This window comes from Crinia signifera, chromosome 5, assembly GCF_055691185.1.
Source record: "Crinia signifera chromosome 5, ASM5569118v1, whole genome shotgun sequence".
Taxonomy (NCBI): Eukaryota; Metazoa; Chordata; class Amphibia; order Anura; family Myobatrachidae; genus Crinia; species Crinia signifera.
Window position 1 is genome coordinate 41,754,803 of NC_139221.1, and position 20,283 is coordinate 41,775,085.

Here is a 20,283-nt window from a genome sequence, read left to right on the forward strand (position 1 = left end):
CCCATTGGCTTCTATGGGGCATCGCCAGATTTTTCTGGCGATGCCCCTCGCCGGGTTTTTACCGCATAATGGGGTTTTTACCGCATTTTTAGCTTAGAGAATCTCCCCCACTGTAACGGAATCTGCTGCGCTGTATAAGATGCTGTAACGGAATCTGCTGCACTATATAAGACACTGTAACGGAATCTGCTGCACTATATAAGAAACTGTAACGGAATCTTCTGCGCTGTATAAGACACTGTAACGGAATCTGCTGCGCTATATAAAAAACTGTAACGGAATCTGCTGCGCTATATAAGACACTGTAACGGAATCTGCTGCGCTATATAAGACACTGTAACGGAATCTGCTGCGCTGTATAAGAAACTGTAAATAAATAAATAAATAATGTAACTGTGACAGGGAAGATGATCCTCTTTCAGCTCTGGGCTACAGAGAAGAATCAGGCCCTCAGAACAGAGAGTACACATAAAGAATAGTACCGAAGATTTAATTAGATTCATTTTATTCAACAATAATTTTGATGTATGGATGCAGTTTAATTCCCTCTGAATGGAATTCAAACAAGGATTCCACATAAGGGGTGAGATTTAATAGGATGAGAGATTCAGAAAGTGACAGATTTGGTGAGAAATCTCCAGGATTTTTTAAAGCGGCAATCATTTACACTGCAAAATCAAACTGGATTTCTCACCAAATCTCTCACTTTCTGAATCTCTCATCCTATTAAATCTCACCCATTATTTCCATCTAAAGAAAATCTCAATGTATGTACACAACCAACTACATGGTAATTGAAACGCATTAATACATCATTGTCAAAGGTAACCATTAATGGATTAGCAAATATCAGCACTGATACATCCTATTAAAACTCCCTTTGTTGTGCTTTATGAATAGAAACAGGACAGGACATAAATGCCACCTTCAATGTTACTGAATTGAACAATTGAATTGCTTTACAGATAACACTATACAAATACACTGCATAATATTATTGTGCTGTACGCTAATACAGAGGCGTTGCACATGACTGGTGGAGAATAAATATTCCAGCCATGGAACCAGCTGTCAGTCCGTGGAGGACACTAGTTAAAAGCCCATTACAAAGACGGCTTCTGCCATGTACTTTCACTTTGAGCTGTGACAGTTTTTACTTTTACGTTGAACTGTAAGTTTTTATCCCACAAGCTCTTCACCCCACCCCCAGTCCCTATCTGCTTCTACCTCCAATCTCTGTCTTCACAGCTCCCTCTCTCCATATCCAACAAGGTTAGAAACATCAGTGTCCTGCAAAAATCTTTTAGCACATAGAGAAGTCATTTTGTCCATTGAGTGGCTTCTAGTGGCCACTGGCAGTACTCCACCTCATAGAGGGGCGCTGTGCATGTGTGGGCGCCGGGGGGCTGTGGTGCTATAGTTAGCCCCCTCCTGTCCGCCCATCTGCCGCCCGCCCATCCGCCGCCCGCTGCCTTACCTGACTTCACTGGTCCCATCCCGGCTCCCTTGCTGGCTTCATTCTTCTGCTAGTGAGACGGACCACAATAAAATGTCCGCCCCATATAGCAGACAGTTCTCTGAAACTGTCTGCTGTATGGGGGCGGACATTTTGTGTTGGTCCATCTCACTAGCAGAAGAATGAAGAAAGCAAGGGAGCCGGGACGGGACCAGCAAGACAGGTAAGGCTGCGGGCGGGGGGTGCGGCGGGGGGCGCACCCCATTAACGGCGGGGGGGCGCCCAATTCATAGTTACGCCACTGGTGAGCGACAAAGTACAGACAGAAGTACCAACTAATAAGCTCCTGTCATTTTCAAACATGGCCTTTAAATGATAGGTGTTGTTTGGCTAGTTGTTTAGGGGAGATATATCAATCTTTGTAGAGAGCTAAAGTGTAATAAAGATAACATACCAAACAATTATCTTTTGTCAGTTTACAGGCTGTGAGCAAGATGTATCAAGCCTAGAAGAGAGAGGTAAAGTACCAATCAATTAGCTCCTTACTGACGTTTTTCAAACAGCCTGGACAATTACAGAATGGGTGGTACTTTTTATCTCTCTCCAGTGATTGATACACTTAGCAGCTGATTGGTTGGTACTTTACCTCTTTCCACTGTATCTCTCCCCAAGAATTGATATATCTGCATTTTTATTTTACTCCATTTTATCTAATGCAAAACGGTTTCCAAACTTTGATAAATCCCCCGTTGTAGGGTAACAAGAGATTTTGCTTTTCATTTGTATTAATATTTGATGTAAGCTCCAAACATGCTATCAGCAGATGTGTGACCTCTAGCATGTACATATTCGCTTACACTTCTACATAAACTTATCTAAAAATAAAGACTCGGAGACATAGATTGGCAGATGAATGTTAGCTGAGTTTATTTAATCTTTAAGCTAATTTGAAGTTTGTTTAATTTTATTGGTTATTTTATGGTGGCCAGAAAGAACGGCTAAAATTGTTAAGCTCCACCCCCCAAACTAACTAGCGGAAATCAGCCTAACCCAGAATAACGGTATCCACTCAACCCACAACATTGACTACCCACCCATCCGGGTGGGTTCGCAGTCCCCGGGCGGGTAATCCAGCGAAAGGCCTAAGCCAATGAGAGGCGAGCGCACCGAAAACCAGCTAACTCCGCAATTAACAAAACTTAAGAAATAATCTAAAATCTATGAACTTGCCGTTCTTTCCCGCAGCTCAGCTAACGCGATTAACACCCAACACCCACCCCCCAGAAACCAAACTAAATAGGGAGGGAGGGCGGGAATTTTCCTGGGAAGAGAGGCCGACTCCTCCCCTTTCAACTCCTAATGACCCAGCTAACCTGCCAATCCCTAAGGCCCTATTGGCTACCTCCGAGTCACATGCTTTCCTAAGTCCACCCCTGCCTCAGCATGTTTAATACACTGCATGCCTATGCAGTCATTCCGTTGCCCTAAACATGCTATCAGCAGATGTGTGACCTCTAGCATGTACATATTCGCTTACACTTCTACATAAACTTATCTAAAAATAAAGACTCGGAGACATAGATTGGCAGATGAATGTTAGCTGAGTTTATTTAATCTTTAAGCTAATTTGAAGTTTGTTTAATTTTATTGGTTATTTTATGGTGGCCAGAAAGAACGGCTAAAATTGTTAAGCTCCACCCCCCAAACTAACTAGCGGAAATCAGCCTAACCCAGAAAAACGGTATCCACTCAACCCACAACATTGACTACCCACCCATCCGGGTGGGTTCGCAGTCCCCGGGCGGGTAATCCAGCGAAAGGCCTAAGCCAATGAGAGGCGAGCGCACCGAAAACCAGCTAACTCCGCAACTAACAAAACTTAAGAAATAATCTAAAATCTATGAACTTGCCGTTCTTTCCCGCCAAAGCGGGGCTCCGGTCCCGGAGACCCCGCCCCGCCACCATATTATAACACCGAAGCTATCACGGTCAGCAGATCCTCCACAAAAATCCACAAACCAGCCCTGACAAGATGTATCCCATCAGGACGATATAGTTGGTGGTACCTGAACCTAATCCTCTCATGAGGTACCACCGCACCCCCAGCTTGCAGAACCCAACGAGCCACAGCCGAGTTCAGCTTTTTCCTGGCCTCGTCAATTGCCCGACAGTCCCTGGCACCTCTCCAACACAGGCGGGGAACTATGAATGACCATACCAAGGTGCAAGCAGGCCATGCAGCCTTAATAGCGGCCAGATCACCCAGGATCAGGGCCCGTAACTCCAGTTGCGCCATTTTTCCCATATCATTGCCGCCCAAATGAAGTACTAAAACTTCTGGCAGCCCATAGCTCTTTACCTTCACCATGAGAAAAGCCCTTAGCTCGCGCCAGGACATTCCCCTCACTCCAAGCCAACGCACACGCTGGCAACCTGCCACAACTGGACCTTCACCTGAGGCTACCAGCCTACCCGCCCAATAGACAAATGAGTGGCCTACAACCCACACCTTGATGCAATCGAGGCCCACACCTAAGGAAAAATTAAATATGAGGGATTAGTATGATTTCTTAATGATGACAGGAATGTACATTTTACGGGAGGATCTGCCAAAAAGAAAATTTTTTTGTGCACAAATTTGGTGCGGTAGCACTGGTTCAATCACAATTGAAGCCACTCCTAGACACAGTAGGTAAGAAAACTCACAAAGGGAGGGAAAGGTAGTGGAAGGGTATCGGAAAGAAAGGGATTACTCGGCCGGAGGAAAAACGTCTGAACCTGCTGAGGGACTCTTAATTAAAAGCCAGATTAGCCGAATTAATAAGCCGAATTCAGTCCGTCAGGTCAGGCAAAAAAGCGTGAAAACTCCGGACGCTGGCCCAACAACAGAGCGTAGCTAATCCCCGAGTAGGAAACAGGCGGGCTGGGGTAACATAGGAATACAACCAAACGACTGGAAACCAAACACACACAGACTAGCAGGGCAATAAATGCGGACGAATGTACTTTCTAAAGCTTGCTGAGCGCCATCTACCCAAGGCTTTAATATCCCTATCCGGCCACCCAGCCCTAGCCGCTGACGTCGCTGCGCCTATTCTAAAGGAGTGGGTGCCAAAGTCCCCTGGTGCCAATCCCAGGCCTTCCAAACAACGCCTCATCATCCAGCAAAATTGGTACCTGGTCAAAGGTAGACCATCATAGTGCAACAGCCACGACCCATCAGAATCTGGCCTCACAAGCGCATACTGCCCTGCCAAGGCTACTGGGCAGATAGATACTGGCAACACAGAAGGCATTGACACCCACGTTCCTTTACCTAACTGATCTGTTTTTGAGCGACAGATCCTGCACCAAAGCGCCTGCTCGTCCAACCGCACGTCTGATACCATTAAACAAGAATCCCTATGTTTAGAAGGGGCAACCAACTCAAGGACTCTAAACGCCCCGTGAAATGCTACTGAAAAAGCCAAACGAAACAACAAAGTCTCATACGCGGACTCAGCGTAGCAAACTACCTTATCTAAAACAGAAGGGAGGACTGAAGCGTCAATGGGACGCCTGCTATCAGGGGCCACTGGGGATTTACGCAGCCAGCCTTTCATAGCTTTTCGTATTAGAAATCCTTTGGTGAAGTCAGGGAACCCTTTTAGCTGCGCAAAGAACGCTATACCTGCCAAGTAACTAACTGCTACCGCCCTGGATTTGCCTGAGTTGTAAAGTTTCCAGAGGAAAGATAGCAGAAGTTTCTGCCCTCGCCTACCTGGCTGCGCAGACCCTCCAGAGAAAGCTTTCCATTCCGACCAAGCCTGGCGGTACTTCCCAAGCGTAGCTGGCGCTACCGACAGCTCGGCTAGCCCCTCCAGTCCGGCCTGATGACCTGCCAAACATAAAGAGGGCACGAAACACCAACAGCATCAGACCCAGGAGCAATCTTCCTGAAACGCTCCCACTGAAATCTGGAAAGCGCATCAGCAACCTCATTCTGTGTGCCGGGCACATGCTTTGCTTTAAATAAGATGTTAAACCGCAAACACTGCAATGACAGCTGTCCCAGCACCCGCAAAACCAGGATAGATTTAGCCTTCTGGTTATTAATTGCGTGGACAACGCTGAAATTGTCACACCAGAAAAGTACACTGCGATTCGCCAAGCGAGAACCCCAGATCTCAACTGCTACCATGATCGGAAAAAGCTCAAGAAGGAGCATATCCCTGGTCAGGCCCTCCTTCCTCCAATCCTCAGGCCAGGCTTCTGCGCACCAGCTCCCGCCTAGATAGCACCCGAAGCCAGTGGAACCCGCAGCATCAGTGAAAAGTTGCAATCTGGAGCTATCCACAACCGGAGCCAACCAAATGCGAATGCCATTGAAATCCTCTAAAAACGAGGACCAAATGACAAGGTCACGCCTGATTTCCATTGACAGGCGCACAAAATGGTGTGCTCTTTTAACCCCAGCAGTGGAACGCTCCAGCTTGCGACAAAACAACCGCCCCATCGGAATAACTCTGCAAGCAAAGTTAAGCTGTCCTAGCAGGGATTGTGCCTGACGCAATGTAACCTTGCGAGCCCCCCTGCACAGGTCAATGGCCTGACTCAGCTTCTCCACCTTGTCCCGAGGTAAACAACAACAACCTGCCTTAGTATCAATCTGGATCCCCAGGAAAGACAAGCAGGTCGTGGGCCCTTCGGTCTTTTCTTCTGCAATGGGTACCCCAAACTTAGCAAAGATGTCCCTTATGCTGTAAAGGATGCACTCGCACTGATCCGATCCTGCAGGCCCCACGCAGAGAAAGTCGTCGAGATAGTGAGCGATCCCGCTCAATCCCGAGGACCTCTCCACGCACCAATGCAAAAAGGTACTGAACCTCTCAAAGAATGCACAGGAAACGGAGCACCCCATCGGCAAACACTTGTCAATGAAGTACTCGTCCCCCATGCGGAAGCCCATGTACCTAAAAGCATTGGGATGCAACGGCAAAAGGCGGAATGCCGATTCTATGTCGATCTTTGCCATAAGGGCTCCCGGCCCAAAGGAACGGACCATCGCGAGTGCATCATCAAAGGACTGGTAAGTTACCGAGCAGCATTCAAAAGGAATGGCGTCGTTAACTGACGATCCAGCTGGATAGGACAGGTGCTGGATTAACCTGAACTTCCCCGGATCCTTCTTTGGCACCACCCCGACAGGTGAAATGATCATGTCAGCTATAGGAGGGGCCAAAAAGGGGCCAGCCATGCGACCTAGATGCACCTCTTTAAGGACCTTCTCTCTTAATACTGACGCCAGGGATCTTGCAGATTGCAAGTTCCTAAAAGTCCCGCCTTTTACTTCACCTTTAACTGGTAAACTAAAACCCTCAGAAAAACCTTTAAACAAAAACATTGCGGCTTCCCTGTCTGGGTAACTATGAAGCCATGGAGACATAGCCTCGGCACAAACTGGTGTTAAAGCCCTACCGAGTAGAACCTGTGGAGGGGGGCCTATTGGTAGCTGCTGTGCCCGCCCCTCTGGCGGGGCGGCCCCCTCGAAAGCAGCTGGATGAAGGGTGATTACCAGAGCAAGTTATACAAATGTGTTTGTAACGGCAGCGCTGCCCCATGTTACAGAAGGAGTTATTGAAAGCGAAACACTTCCCTCTAGCAGCCCCAGGCGCAAATGACCTACCCCCGGGTGGGACACGCCTAGCCACTGGGCCCTCCGAGATAGCCCTCTGAGGTGCATGGCTCGGAGGGGCCGCAGCTGTAGGAGGGCGAACGCTCTCCGCAGCCTCCATTTGAACCCTGGTCACCTCCATCCAGACCTCAACGTCCTTGCAGCCAAAATCTATTATGTGTAAGCAGTCCTGCTTGCGCCTAAACTGCTCATCGTACTTCCTCCATGCTACCCCCCCGTACCTTCTGTACATATCATGGACCATATGAATATAGCGAATGATATTCATATGCTCGTCGGGCCTATCCTCCAAATAGCATGTGGCAAATACACAAAACCCAGACAGCCAATTATCATAGGATCTAAAAGTGTCCGAACCTATTCCCCCTTTTGCTTTCGCAGCCTTATGGGCTTTTTTGGCTTCATCCGTTAAGCTAAATAAATCAACAAAGTCACCCTTCTGAATTTTCTTCCTGTAGCTTTCGCGAAGGCCCCGGAGAACCTTAGTATAGTCACAATGAACCACACTAGGTAGGTTCCTGCGTTTCCTCTCTCTCCTGGAAATTGAAGCCAGACGCTTGCGCTTGTCACCTTTAGCTCGTTTTCCAGCCTCCTTTTTTGCATACTTAGCAGCCCTCTTACGGGCCTTTGATGCACTACCCTCATCAGAGCCCCCCGGGGAGGAAGAAGAAGAAGAGGAGGAGTAGTGCGAAGAATGGGAACCCCCGGATGAAGAGCCCGCGTGTGACCCCTTCTCGCCATCAGATGAATCCTCACCTGAAGTCCCAGGCTGCTCCTCCCATGTGTCATCATCATCATCGTCGTCGACATCTGTGTCCACCAAGTCGACCGTCTCCACTCTCTTCCTTTGCTTTCCACCAGCAGCAACGCCACCTGTGTGCACAGAAGAAGGGGGCCTGGGGGACCGCGAGCGCCTATTGCGCTTTGGCAGACTGCGTGACGGGCCAGGAATGGCATCATCAAGGCCACCCTCATCAACCACAGGAGTATTCACACCCCCAAACGCTCTCACAAACTCAGCGCAGCCAGGTATGGGCTCAAACGCTCCCTGCCCGCTGTTACCAGATCCCCTACCCCTTTCAGGCCCGCCCTCCAGCAAGGGAGCCAGTGCACCCGCCATAGAGGACAGAGCCGCCGACAGCAAAGCAGGGTCGAAGGACGCAGAGGGAGCATCACCGCTAGCCACCTCAGCAGCTGAATCAGCCCCATGGCGACCACCGCGGTTTGATGCCCTCCCCCTGCCCCTACCCTGGCCCGCTGCTCTAGGAGCTCTGCCCCCACTGAAAGAATCAGGCACCTGTCTCTCCCAGGAAGGCCTGTAACCGTACCCAGGGGTTTCAGGGTCAGGAGCAGACCCAGCCGCCATGACAGTCTCCGCTTGTGCCTGTCCCTGCCTTACAGCATCTCTCCCTAACCCAGCAGCCCTACTACCAGCGCCACCCCGCCCCCGTGCGCCCGCCGGCCTAGCCGCCATTACATTGCGCCCAGCACCACTCCGCTGAGCTGATGCTAATGGCCGCCGTGTGCTTAAAGCAGGACCTGCGCCAACCGCAGCTGCGGCAAACGCTACAGTATCGCGACGGGCGCCTCCTATGCCAGCGCGCCCGCCGCGTGACGCGGCTGTACCGCGACCTCTCCCCCGACCTCCCGCAGCCGAGGAGACAGCCGCTGCCCTCCTTCCAGGACCAGCGACCGCCGCCCGGCCACGAACAGGGCCAGAGGCGGTAGCAGCAGAGCCAGCAACAACCGCCGCTTCGCCGTCAGCAGGGCCCGCCATTTCCTCATTAACAAAGCGGGCTGGCCGCCTTGCAGCACGCCTGGGACGCTGGGGAGCTGACCTGGGCATGGCAGCAGACAAAAATCACACACACTCCTGCGAATTTTACCTCACAATTCTCACCACAACCACACAGGATTTACTCAGGTAAGCAGACAGCAGACACACATCCACTCACCTCAATTTTCCTGGGAAGAGAGGCCGACTCCTCCCCTTTCAACTCCTAATGACCCAGCTAACCTGCCAATCCCTAAGGCCCTATTGGCTACCTCCGAGTCACATGCTTTCCTAAGTCCACCCCTGCCTCAGCATGTTTAATACACTGCATGCCTATGCAGTCATTCCGTTGCCCTTTACCACAAAATATTGTGCACTTTTATTAAATCCCTTGGGGTGAAATGTAATAGGATGAGAGATTCAGAAAGTGATTTGGTAAGAAATCTCCAGTTTTTTTAAAGCGCCAATCATTAAACTTCAAAATCAAACTGGTTTTGTAGTGTAAATGATTGCCGCTTTAAAAAAACCCAGGAGATTTCTTATCAAATCTCTCACTTTCTGAATCTCTCATCCTATTACATTTCCCCATGGTCTTTGTGGTTATGACATATAGCATATATATACATGAACTTAGTTGTCTACTTCCACCTATTTAGTCAGTTTTAAATGTTTGTTTTTAACTTACACAGACTCCTGAAATGGAACCAAATTAACTATTTAGAATTGTATATATTCGTCTCTTTTGGTTAAATTTTTACTTTGAAAGGTTTTTATTTTTTTAATCATGGATGTTACAGAAATGATCTCACCCTGCGGATGAGTCGCTCACAAAGATTCCGTTTAGTTTCCGACAGCAACGGAAGCCAGATGTCCTGCTGTTAGGCTAATGCCAATGCAGGGGATTCAGGTGTACCATCATATTATTATCTGCACCTGCATCAGCCCCAGGCAAGGTGCAAGAGATGTGGCAGGAACAGGATTCCCTTCCCCATATGCACTCTTCAGAATTGCGCAGAACGTTAGATAAATACCCCCAAGTCATGGTGCTTCTATGTGATTGCACTGTCACTGCCCAGATCCTCCACCTACAAACGCCCTATGTCATGGAAAGATGGAAGAAGTGTCTGCCAAGGATGGACATTTAAAGAATGAGTAAATTAATTTCAAATTCTGTGTGCTTTCCTTTTTATGAGTGCACAGGGATTTGGGTGACTCTGAATGAGACCCATTGTATTGGTTGCAGTTGGTGCACTAGATAACATTGCCTCTCTTCTTCTCCCAAAGATTACTGCCGGTGCAAGAAAACTTTCTTCTTAAATTCCAGGTAGGAGCCGCATTTCTTACCGTCCATATTATTTCACTACAGTCTAATGGCTGCAATATTTAGTTTTACTATTGCTGTTAATCTTTTAGGGAGTCAAGATGTGTGGCAAAGAATTTAACCAGGCCTTTGAATTATATGACAAGGTATGTGTATTATTTGTATCTATAAAGCTTTACCTTTCATTCATTACAGTATGTAGAGCCAGGGGCCACAAAGGAGGAGGCCTGTGTGCAGCCTCCTCCGATCAGGCCCCCTGCTCTCTCCCAGCCGCAGCACTGCACACTGCATATTGCACACTGCACACTGGAGTAGAGCCTGAGCTCTAGAGGGCTCAGACTCTACAGCGCATGCTCAGAACTCTGGAAAATGGCACTGCGGCCATTCTTGGGGGATTCCGGCAGCGCTGCTGCCTTCATCGCAGGATGAGTAGGGGTAAAAATAAAAAAAATGGGTGCGGTGTGGGCCCCCTGGGACTCAGGGCCCATGTTCACATTGCACCCATTATAAATACACCACTGTGAACAGCTTCATTTTATTGGGAATTCATTATTCCTTACAGTATCTGTAGCACTTTTCATTTGTATTGCAAGAAGTCTTGAGGAGCAGTAGAGGCTAGTTTGGGTTCTCCACACCACTGGGTGTAAATTTATGTAAGAATAATAAACAGCAGCATAACAAGACTTCAGAGCGAAATGTGCTGGCATTACAGCAGTGGGTGAGAACTTGGTTGCTATGGGCAACTACCCCACTCTGTCTCTCTGATTACTATCTCTCCTTATTACTATATCATTAACCCTTTGAGGGCCAAGTGAATTTGTCATAATAGGTGTGAAAATAACCAAACAAACACATTTTAGTTCTCATCATGACCGACAATGTTTATCTTACATATAGGGATGGCCATTGACCATCGATGATTTGAAATCATCGATAGTTCATGGCCGATGTCGAATACTTTTGCCATCGATGGGGGAGAACCAGATGGTTTCCCTCCATCGATGGAACAGCAAAATGATGTTATGCTTTTCTTTTTTTTTTTAAAGTGCCGGAACACGGAGCATAGCTCCGCCCCTGACACCCGCGAAGCCCCGCCCCCGTGTTTTGATTAGACCACAGGCCAATCAATCAAACAAAATAGCTGGCCATCGATATGTAAAAAGATCGATGGTCAGCCATTGCATAGTTAAGCACTATCGATGGCCAGTTGCAGAATTGCCATCGATGGCAACTGCAATGATGGCCATCCCTACTTACATAGGAATATAATCTTTTTTTACAATTTTTATTTGAATGTATATAACAAATGTGAGCGACGCTGGCCTTTTTAGCAGATAGAAACATAGAATTTGATGACAGATAAGAAACATCTAGTTTGCCCCTTTTTTAAACATTTTACCTCAAACCATATTTGATCCTTATTTCTTTGTAAGGATATCAATATGCCTATCCCAAGTATGTTTAAATTGCTCTACTGTATTTACCTCTACTACCTCTGATGGGAGGCTATTCCACTTATCTACTACTCTTTCTGTGAAGTAATTCTTCCTCAAATTTCCCCTGAATCTTCCTCCCTCTAGTGTCAGTGCATGTCCTCGTGTTCTGTTGCTCCTCTTCCTGTGAAGAATGTCTCCCACCTGTACCTTGTTAAAACCCTTGATATATTTGAAAGTTTTTATCATGTCCCCCCTTTCCCATCTCTGCTCTAAAGTATACATATTAAGATCTTTTAGTCTTTCCTGGTACGTTTTGTTTTGCACCATTTTAGTTGCCCTTCTTTGTACACTCTCTAATGTATTTATATCCTTCTGAAGATATGTCCTCCAGAACTGAACACAGTACTCTAGGCGAGGTCGTACCAATGACCTATACAGTGGCATTATTACTTTTCTACTGCTGATACCTCTCCCTATGCAACCAAGCATCTGACTTGTCTTCTTCATTGCTTTGTTACATTGCCTACCTGCCTTTAAGTCCCCTGAAAAAGTGACACCTAGATCCCTTTCCTCCTCAGTAGTTTCCATTATAGGGCCATTTATACTGTCTTTGGATTTTTGAGACCTAAGAGCATGATTTTGCATTTTCTGGCATTAAACTGTAGTTGCCATGCTCTTGACCATTCCTCTAATCTACCTAGATCATCAATCATTTGTTTTACCCCTCTTGGTGTGTCTACCCTGTTGCATACCTTTGTGTCATCTGCAAAAAGGCACATTTTACCCTCAATTCCATTTGCAATATCACCAATAAAGATATTTAAAAGTACTGGTCCAAGTACAGATCCCTGGGGTACTCCACTTGTAACCTTTCCCTCCTTTGACTGTACTCCATTTACTACAACTCGCTGTTTTCTGTCCTGCAACCAAGATCCTATCCATTCAACCATCTAAGAAACCCAAGCTTTCAAGTTTATTTAACAGTCTGCGATGTAGGGCAATGTCAAAAGCCTTACCACCTTATCTATTACTTTAGTCACCCAGTCAAAAAAGTCAATAAGATTTGTTTGACATGATCTTTCCCCAGTAAACCCATGCTGTTTCGGATTCTGTAAATTGCTGGTTTTGAGATATTCTGCAACTCTTTGTTTTAAGAGTGTTTCCATCAATTTCCCTACCACTGATGTAAGGCTCACTGGTCGATAGTTGCTCACCTCTTCCTTGCTTCTACTTTTGTGCAGTGGGACTACATTTGCTTCTTTCCAGTCCAATGGGATTACTCCAGTAGCTAGTGACTGGTTGAATAATTCCGATAATGGTTTTACCAGCTCCCCTTTAAGCTCTTTTAGTATCCTTGAATGTATCCCATCTGGCCCCATTGATTTATCCACTTTCAGTTTTGAGAGTTCTTTTAGGACTTTCTCCTCTGTAAATGTACTTATTTCTCCCTCATTTTTCTGACTATACTTGCAATTTAGAGAAAAAAGAAGTTTGAGTGGTGCGCTATCAATAGCGGCCGGCACTGGGTTGTCGGGCCCAACAAAAATATAAATTAAGAAAAAAGGGGATGTGCCGGCGCTAGCTGCTTCAATAAGGTATACTCAACGGTTTAGAAAAAGTAGAAATTTATTTTTCACATTATATTATAGCTAACAATACATTTGCAAAAGAACATACGGTACTTGTTTCCTAGCACGGCCACCCCGATTTGCATCGGGGTGGTCGTGTCGGAAAAATTTCGTCGGTCGCATCGGATGCGACCAAATCGCATGCGATGCGATCGACGCGATTTTTACATTGAATGAAATGTGAATAGGGTCCCTGGGACCCTATTTTACATTGGCTTCAATGTAAAATATTCCCCAGACCCCCAATTTTACCCCCTCAACACCACCCCACGATTGACGCCAACCCGAAGCGTGGCGAGGTCAGCGAGCCCGCGAGGAGCGGCGGTGCGCATCCTCCGACCTTTTCATACCCCTACTATCCACGTCGGCGTGGAGTTGAGAATATAAAGTGTGGCAAGCGCAGCGAGCCACCGAGCCCGAAGCGTGGCGAGCGCAGCAAACCCCGCGAGGGGATGCGTATCACTTCACAGGTATACGCGTCCCCTCGCAGGGCTCGCTGCGCTCGCCACGCTTCGGGCTCGGTGGCTCGCTGCGCTCACCACACTTTATATTCTCAACTCCATGCCGACGTGGATAGTAATGGTATGAAAAGGTCGGAGGACGCGCACCGCCGCCCCTCGCGGGCTCGCTGCGCTCGCCACGCTTCGGGTTGGCGTCAATCGTGGGGTGACGACGGGGCCATATACAATGTGAAATGGGTCATATTGGCCCATTTCACATTGTTTCCTATGTGAGATGGACTTAATCAAGTCCATCTCATCTTGTGCCATTATAATGGCACAAGACCGACGCGATGCTCCCGATTTCAATGTTAAAAAATATTTTAACATTGAAGCCTATGGCAAAATCGCGGGCATGTCGGTCGTCGTCGGTCGTGTCGGGGGCAATGTTAATGGCCGCGACCGACGCGATGCCCCCGATTTTGCCTTTGCCGGCAAAATGGACCTGATTTCAAAGGAAGGCATCGTGTACCTTAACTTTAAGGTACACGATGCCCGCGATTGTGGCCGTGCTAGGAAACAAGTACCGAACATACAATGTATGCATACATAAAGAATAAAAAATATAAAATAAAATATTAGAAAAGGGTGCTGTGGGAATTTCTTATAAGAGCTATTGGGCAATTGAAAAAGTCTAGGACTCCATAATGATGTAATTTAGGTATATTACCATCCTTTTTTGTATATCACCTGAATCAATGGCTGGTCCAGGGAAGGTGACTCCAGAATGTCCTTGCCTTATAATTTCAAAGGCTCAAGCCTCCCTATTTGGCGAGTGTCCTCCTTTAAGCTGGATTAGGAATATGGCCCAGATTTTAGAGGAGTAATATTTCGTCGTCGGGAGAATGGATAGACTGGTCACTTTTTGGAATGGATGGGGGGTCCAGACAAGTGGATTATCAGGCTCTATTATTCTTATATTTTATTTTATATTTTTTATTCTTTATGTATGCATACATTGTATGTTCTTTTAGAAATGTATTGTTAGCTATAATATAATGTGAAAAATAAATGTCTACTTTTTATAAACCGTTGAGTATACCTTATTGAAGCAGCTAGCGCCGGCACATCCCCTCTTTTCTTAATTTATACTTGCAATTTAACTGTGGCCCCTTCCCCTCTCTCTCTCCCCCCTCTCACTCTCTGAGCAAAAATAATTATTAATATGATCTGCTATTACATTGTCCCCCTCAAGAAGACTTCCACTCTCTGTCTTTAGTCTTTAGTCAGATATTTTTCACATCTCTCACAGAGATGTTGGCACTCAAAGTGTTAAAATCAGTTAATCCCATAGTACAGGCTAAATAACCCTGACTATAAACAAAGATTTATTTTATTACTTCAGGCATCATTTGTTTTTCATAAAAAAAAAAAAAAAAAAAAATTAAAAACACAAGTAAAATCGAAGTAACATCAGATGTTAGATGGGCAACAGCACTTGGGATGCAAATGTATTAATTTAGGTCAAATTCACTCAGAGTGCCAAAAACTCTGACTACATATGTAGCAATGATATCTGTTTATAAAGCTTTTGACAACAGTTTTTGCATTTGTGCAAATTAAATTGCTTCTTAGTTTCACTGCAGTTTCCTTTCATTACCACTAGTCAGCCATAATTAATCTCCATAGTTATGACGATGGGCATAATGCAGTGCTGATTCATACTAGTATCAGCTCAAGGATGGTCAAAAGGTCCAGACTTCACGGAATTAGACAATTCCATAAAACTTCTGAGTTCACAAAAAAATTCAAATAGAAAGAAATTAGTCAGTAAAATGTATTAACTGAGCTCATTTGCATGAATCTGAGACTCCGAGCACATTAAATGCAGGGCCGTCTTTTCGTATGGGCTTAATGGGCACTTGCCCAGGGGCCCCAGGTGTATATGGGCCCCCTCCTGATAGCTGAGGATCCCCTTTTTCCAGGGATACCAGAATTTTGAAAATCGGCCCTGGGGAACTGGAGATATCCAACTTCAAAGCAGCAGTCCACATCCGACCTGTTAATTGCAATTCCTAGTCATATTTCTCAGGTTCTCTCTGACTTAGAGTTTTTCTGAGAGTATATTCCAAAAGCAGGGACTCTCCCCTTTCTGTCGACACTAGCGGCTTGTCTCTATCATGCCCAGAACCAGAGATATCAGCCTTCAAGCAGCCGGTCCCTGCTCCATCACCAAACGTCTGGTGTACAGTTTTATATTTTTGTCAATGGATTGCTCTGGCTCCTGATCTCTGATCCCCAAGTCCCCAGCACCTCCTGAAAGTTGGGACTCTAGGTTGTTATACTAAGAAATCGAAATCTATTTCCAGATATTGGCGATATCTGCAGTCAAACAAGCTGCCCTTCCACCGAAAAATGAGGAATATTAAGCCCACTCCATTATCCAACCCTCCCCTGCGGATAAAACACCCCACACCTCCCTGGAAGTAATTTACAAGGGACCCTTCATTCAGCTCAGTGCCCCCTTCCACACTTTAGTGTTCACCCTCCCACCACCTGTGCAGTAAAGGAGTAATTAGCAGAAGTTACTGCTCCAGGTCCTACATGTTAAGTGGAAGATAGAGCAACCCCTGCCACCCGTGGGACATCAAAGCTGTTGCTGATAGCACCCCCCACCCCTAGGAGGGGAGAATGGGTAAGGGCCCCAGTGCATTGCTTTGCCCAGGGGTCCACACTGCTGTTAAGACGGCCCTGATTAAATGCACTTCTTTCCTGTGACCACTTTCCATTTATCATGCAGGATGGCAGCGGCTATATAGATGAAAATGAATTGGATGCTCTGCTGAAAGATCTCTGCGAAAAGAATAAAAAGGTAAATCTGTGACTTTATTTTTGGAAGGGATAATTTGGTTTTAAATTAGATTTGAAAAAAATCTAGCTAATGTATAAAGAAGGATAAAGAGAGAGAACTGTAAGTGTTGCAAAACTATTAAGTCTACTGAGTCATAGTAAGTATGTAAATCCAGCTCTGGAGTTGTTTTTTAGAAAGTAATATAGCACTGTAACACACACACAAAAGAAAAACCATATAAAAAACCAATGAATAAAAAAGCTTCCTTGATAATAAACTTTAATTGTTAACATTGATCTGTGGGCAGATTGGGATGTTCACATGAGTACCAAAATTGGATTACAAGATTTTATCTTTCCTTAAATAGGATCTAGACATTAACAGCATCCCAACATACAAGAAAAGCATCATGGCCTTATCGGATGGAGGAAAGCTGTACAGAACGGAGCTGGCTCTAGTTCTTTGTGCCGATGAAAACTAAACAACTCACTAAACAACTATCTTCCACTAACTGTATCCAATGGGCTCTAGAAAAAAAAAGTCTCAGTTCTTTTTTTATCTGTAAATCTAACTGCATATATAGAAAATTAGCCAGAATGTGCTGCAACTTTTTTTTTTTTTCCTTTTTAATTTGGTTTGTTTCTATACTGTTTGTAATGTACAGTTTTTGTAACTATAAAGAGAGAAAAATAAGAGAATGTCTTTGTTAGAGATGGAATGTATATTTGTGAAAAGACATAAAGGGGAATTATGCGTTAACATACATTTTTTATTTGCAAGTAGCAGGTTACATGAAAACATGACAGATCTGTGTTAGCAATCCCTCAAAGCAGAGGCAACCTGCGGTTCTTATATTGTTTTGGGACTACAAGGCCCAGTGTGCCCCATCAGTCGAAACCCATAAGGCTGATCACAAGATGTTGCAAAGCTGCTAGTATGATTATTCAAGATTAAACATAGGCAAATAGGGGATGTTGTCCATTTTATCCACCTTTGTTTAAGTACAAGATGATACATTTAAGGTATGTTTTTTTTTAATAGAATGGATAAAAGGTTGTACTTATCCCATGCAGAACTGAGGCATTACACTGATTTATTATGTAGCAGAAATGGTTCTAAAAGCAGAATGTCTTCTTCTACTACCTAATTCAAATCCCATTGTATTTGAGGCACATACAGTAGCGCAAAATACAGATGATCAGTACTTTGGGCCTTATTTTGGTTCATTCTTTCTGACAAAATCCTTCTTAGATGGACAAAACCATGTGCACTGCAGGGGGGGCAGATGTAACATGTGCAGAGAGAATTGGATTTGGGTGAGTAATTTTGTTTCTGTGCAGGGAAAATACTGACTGCTTTATTTTTACACTGCAATATAGATCTCACTTTGAAGTAAAACCCCACCCAAATCTAATTCTCTCTGCACAAGTTACATCTGCCCCACCCGCAGTGCACATGGTTTTGCCCATCTAAGAAGGATTTTGTCAGAAAGAATGAACCAAAATAAGGCCCTTTGAGCGTGCAACTTGTTTCCTATATTGTTGGACACCCTATGGCTGGAGATGTCCACAGACTGACAGTTTGCAGATGTTTGGAGGTAAGGAGGGGGTGTAGATGACCTTCGTTTTGGGGGAGTGCCGAGGCCAAGATCTCTGCTGCAAGACAGAAATTTCTTGGCTTCTTTGTAGCAACTGCGTCAACCGGTTTGCGCGAACCCATGGTTCATGCAGCCAGCCGATGGAGTTGCAGGTAAGTTCCAATTTAACAGCAGCGATAACACCTCCAACCACTTCTGAATTAGGACATTGTGTCATCTTAGTGTAATAAGACCCTGGTTAACATCTTGTTTTTGCTTTGTTTAAAGGTGGCCATACACTACTGCGATTTCTCGCAGCAGACTATGGCCATCTGATCCCCCTTGAGCCGGCCGGGACCTTTCCGGGCAGCAGAATTGCATGCGATGTATCACATGCGATCCTGTTCCCAACCGCCTGGAGGGGGTCCGAGTCGCATTGGGCCTGATGGGGTGACAAGCACATCAGATTTGGCCAGATTTGGCAGCCTGATGCGTCAGAATTGGGTGAAATTGGCCCAAATCTGACTAATGTATGGGGGCCTTTAGAGACTTCTAAGTTCTAAGAAATCAGGTGTCTATGTACTAAGACTTGGAGAGAGATAAGGTGCTATCCTGTACCATGGATATTAGGAGCTGATTGCCTGAAAGGATGTTTTTAAAATCACAGTTAGAAGCTGGTTGGTTGGATCTTGGTTCGATCTTTATCTCTATCCACTATATCAATCTCCAAGGCTTAGGACATAGACCTCTCCGCCTATTCTAATAATGTACATTTTATTAAAAGATATATGGAATTTTAAAACAAAACAGTACCTACCTTTTATTATTGTATGCAATATACAGTATTAATAATGCTGACGAGAGCCGTAAAAATAAACTAAGATATATACTTCTTGTCTTGTATTCCAATTGCTTAGAGAACAATATAGATAATACTATTTTTATGTGGTTCTACCATTTTTTTTTCTTCTTTTGCTCCAGTTTGCTTTGCTCTCTATTTTGAAGGCAATTAACAAATAATGTTATCAGTACAATTTAAGGGTGGTATTAAATTAGCCGCAGGCTTAGCCCCAAAGTCATCTGTCAGTGTTGCGCTAATCAGGGATTTTTTTTTCTGTTTGAAAGAAAATCCACCGGTACTTAGTGTGCTACCGGGTGCTGTGACCCTGTTAACGAATACAGTAGGTGTGCGGAATCGTTTTCCCTAATTTTGTGTGTTAATTTCCATTAACATGCATTAACACCCATTAACACAAGTTAACGGATGTTAAAGAGGGGATCGGGTGAAATAAAGGCCTGGAATTGCATAGCGTCAGGTGATAAAGCAGGAGGCTAACCAACTTTTTCTCCCCTGTGACTTTGTGTGGCTAATGGAATTCTGCCCTTAATAGAGATTATGCAACTGGTACTAAGAATTTTCACTTGGGATAGTACATGTCAATTTCACTCTGTTTTGCGGAAATTCTAATCAAGTCCCCAATGAATATGCTTGTAACGCAATTAAAGCTACCCTTTTATATATCATTGCAAAGTGCAGTGTTTCAGGGTCTCTGCTGCTTATCACACATTCATTATGGATTAAAAATAACACAGAGGCATACGTATTCTTAGATATGTTCTGTTTGCCTCAGGTTTTTTATCACTGCAGATACTCTATGTAACTTTTCTGTATGTATTGAATGTTAGAGGGGGGGCTGATGTACCCAAACCTAAGTGCCCTTCTGAGTCTGAGTGACCTCTCCACCTGTCCTCTTTAGAAGGTTTGATATTCCTTATAACCAGAATGCATGGACAGGTGTATTGGGCAATTGCTGAGGACACCCTTGACAGGGTAAAGTGAAGAATAGGGTAAGAATGTATCTGTGCCTGCGCTCTCTGCAAGCTTAGATCACATGACCCCTCTCTGATACATCTACTGTAGCTTAGCCCTGGTTAGAAGGGGCTCTAGGATGCCTGCCCTTAGTCACCTTTGCTTAAAATGCAACTGACATTATTGAAGTGCTGTAAGAAAAGGCTTGCACAGACTAAAGCCACACTGAGCTCCACTCACCCTGCAGACTTCAAGTCAACATACCTTCTTCATCTGCAGGGACGGGGGCATGTGTAATTATTTAAATTTGCTTCAAT

The 20,283-nt window shown here is 45.2% G+C and overlaps 1 protein-coding gene across 1 annotated transcript in view; it reads left to right on the top strand.

Annotated features, from left to right (window-relative positions):
* Positions 1-19,675, top strand: part of CALB1 (calbindin 1) — a 75,797-nt gene extending 56,122 nt beyond the window's left edge. Inside the window, exons 8-11 of the mRNA XM_083187088.1 lie at positions 10,189-10,228; positions 10,318-10,371; positions 16,530-16,601; positions 16,948-19,675. Coding sequence (XP_083043214.1) covers positions 10,189-10,228; positions 10,318-10,371; positions 16,530-16,601; positions 16,948-17,061 — 280 coding nt within the window. The 3' untranslated portion in view covers positions 17,062-19,675. The remainder of the gene's footprint in view (positions 1-10,188; positions 10,229-10,317; positions 10,372-16,529; positions 16,602-16,947) is intronic.
* The last annotated feature ends 608 nt before the right edge of the window (positions 19,676-20,283 follow it).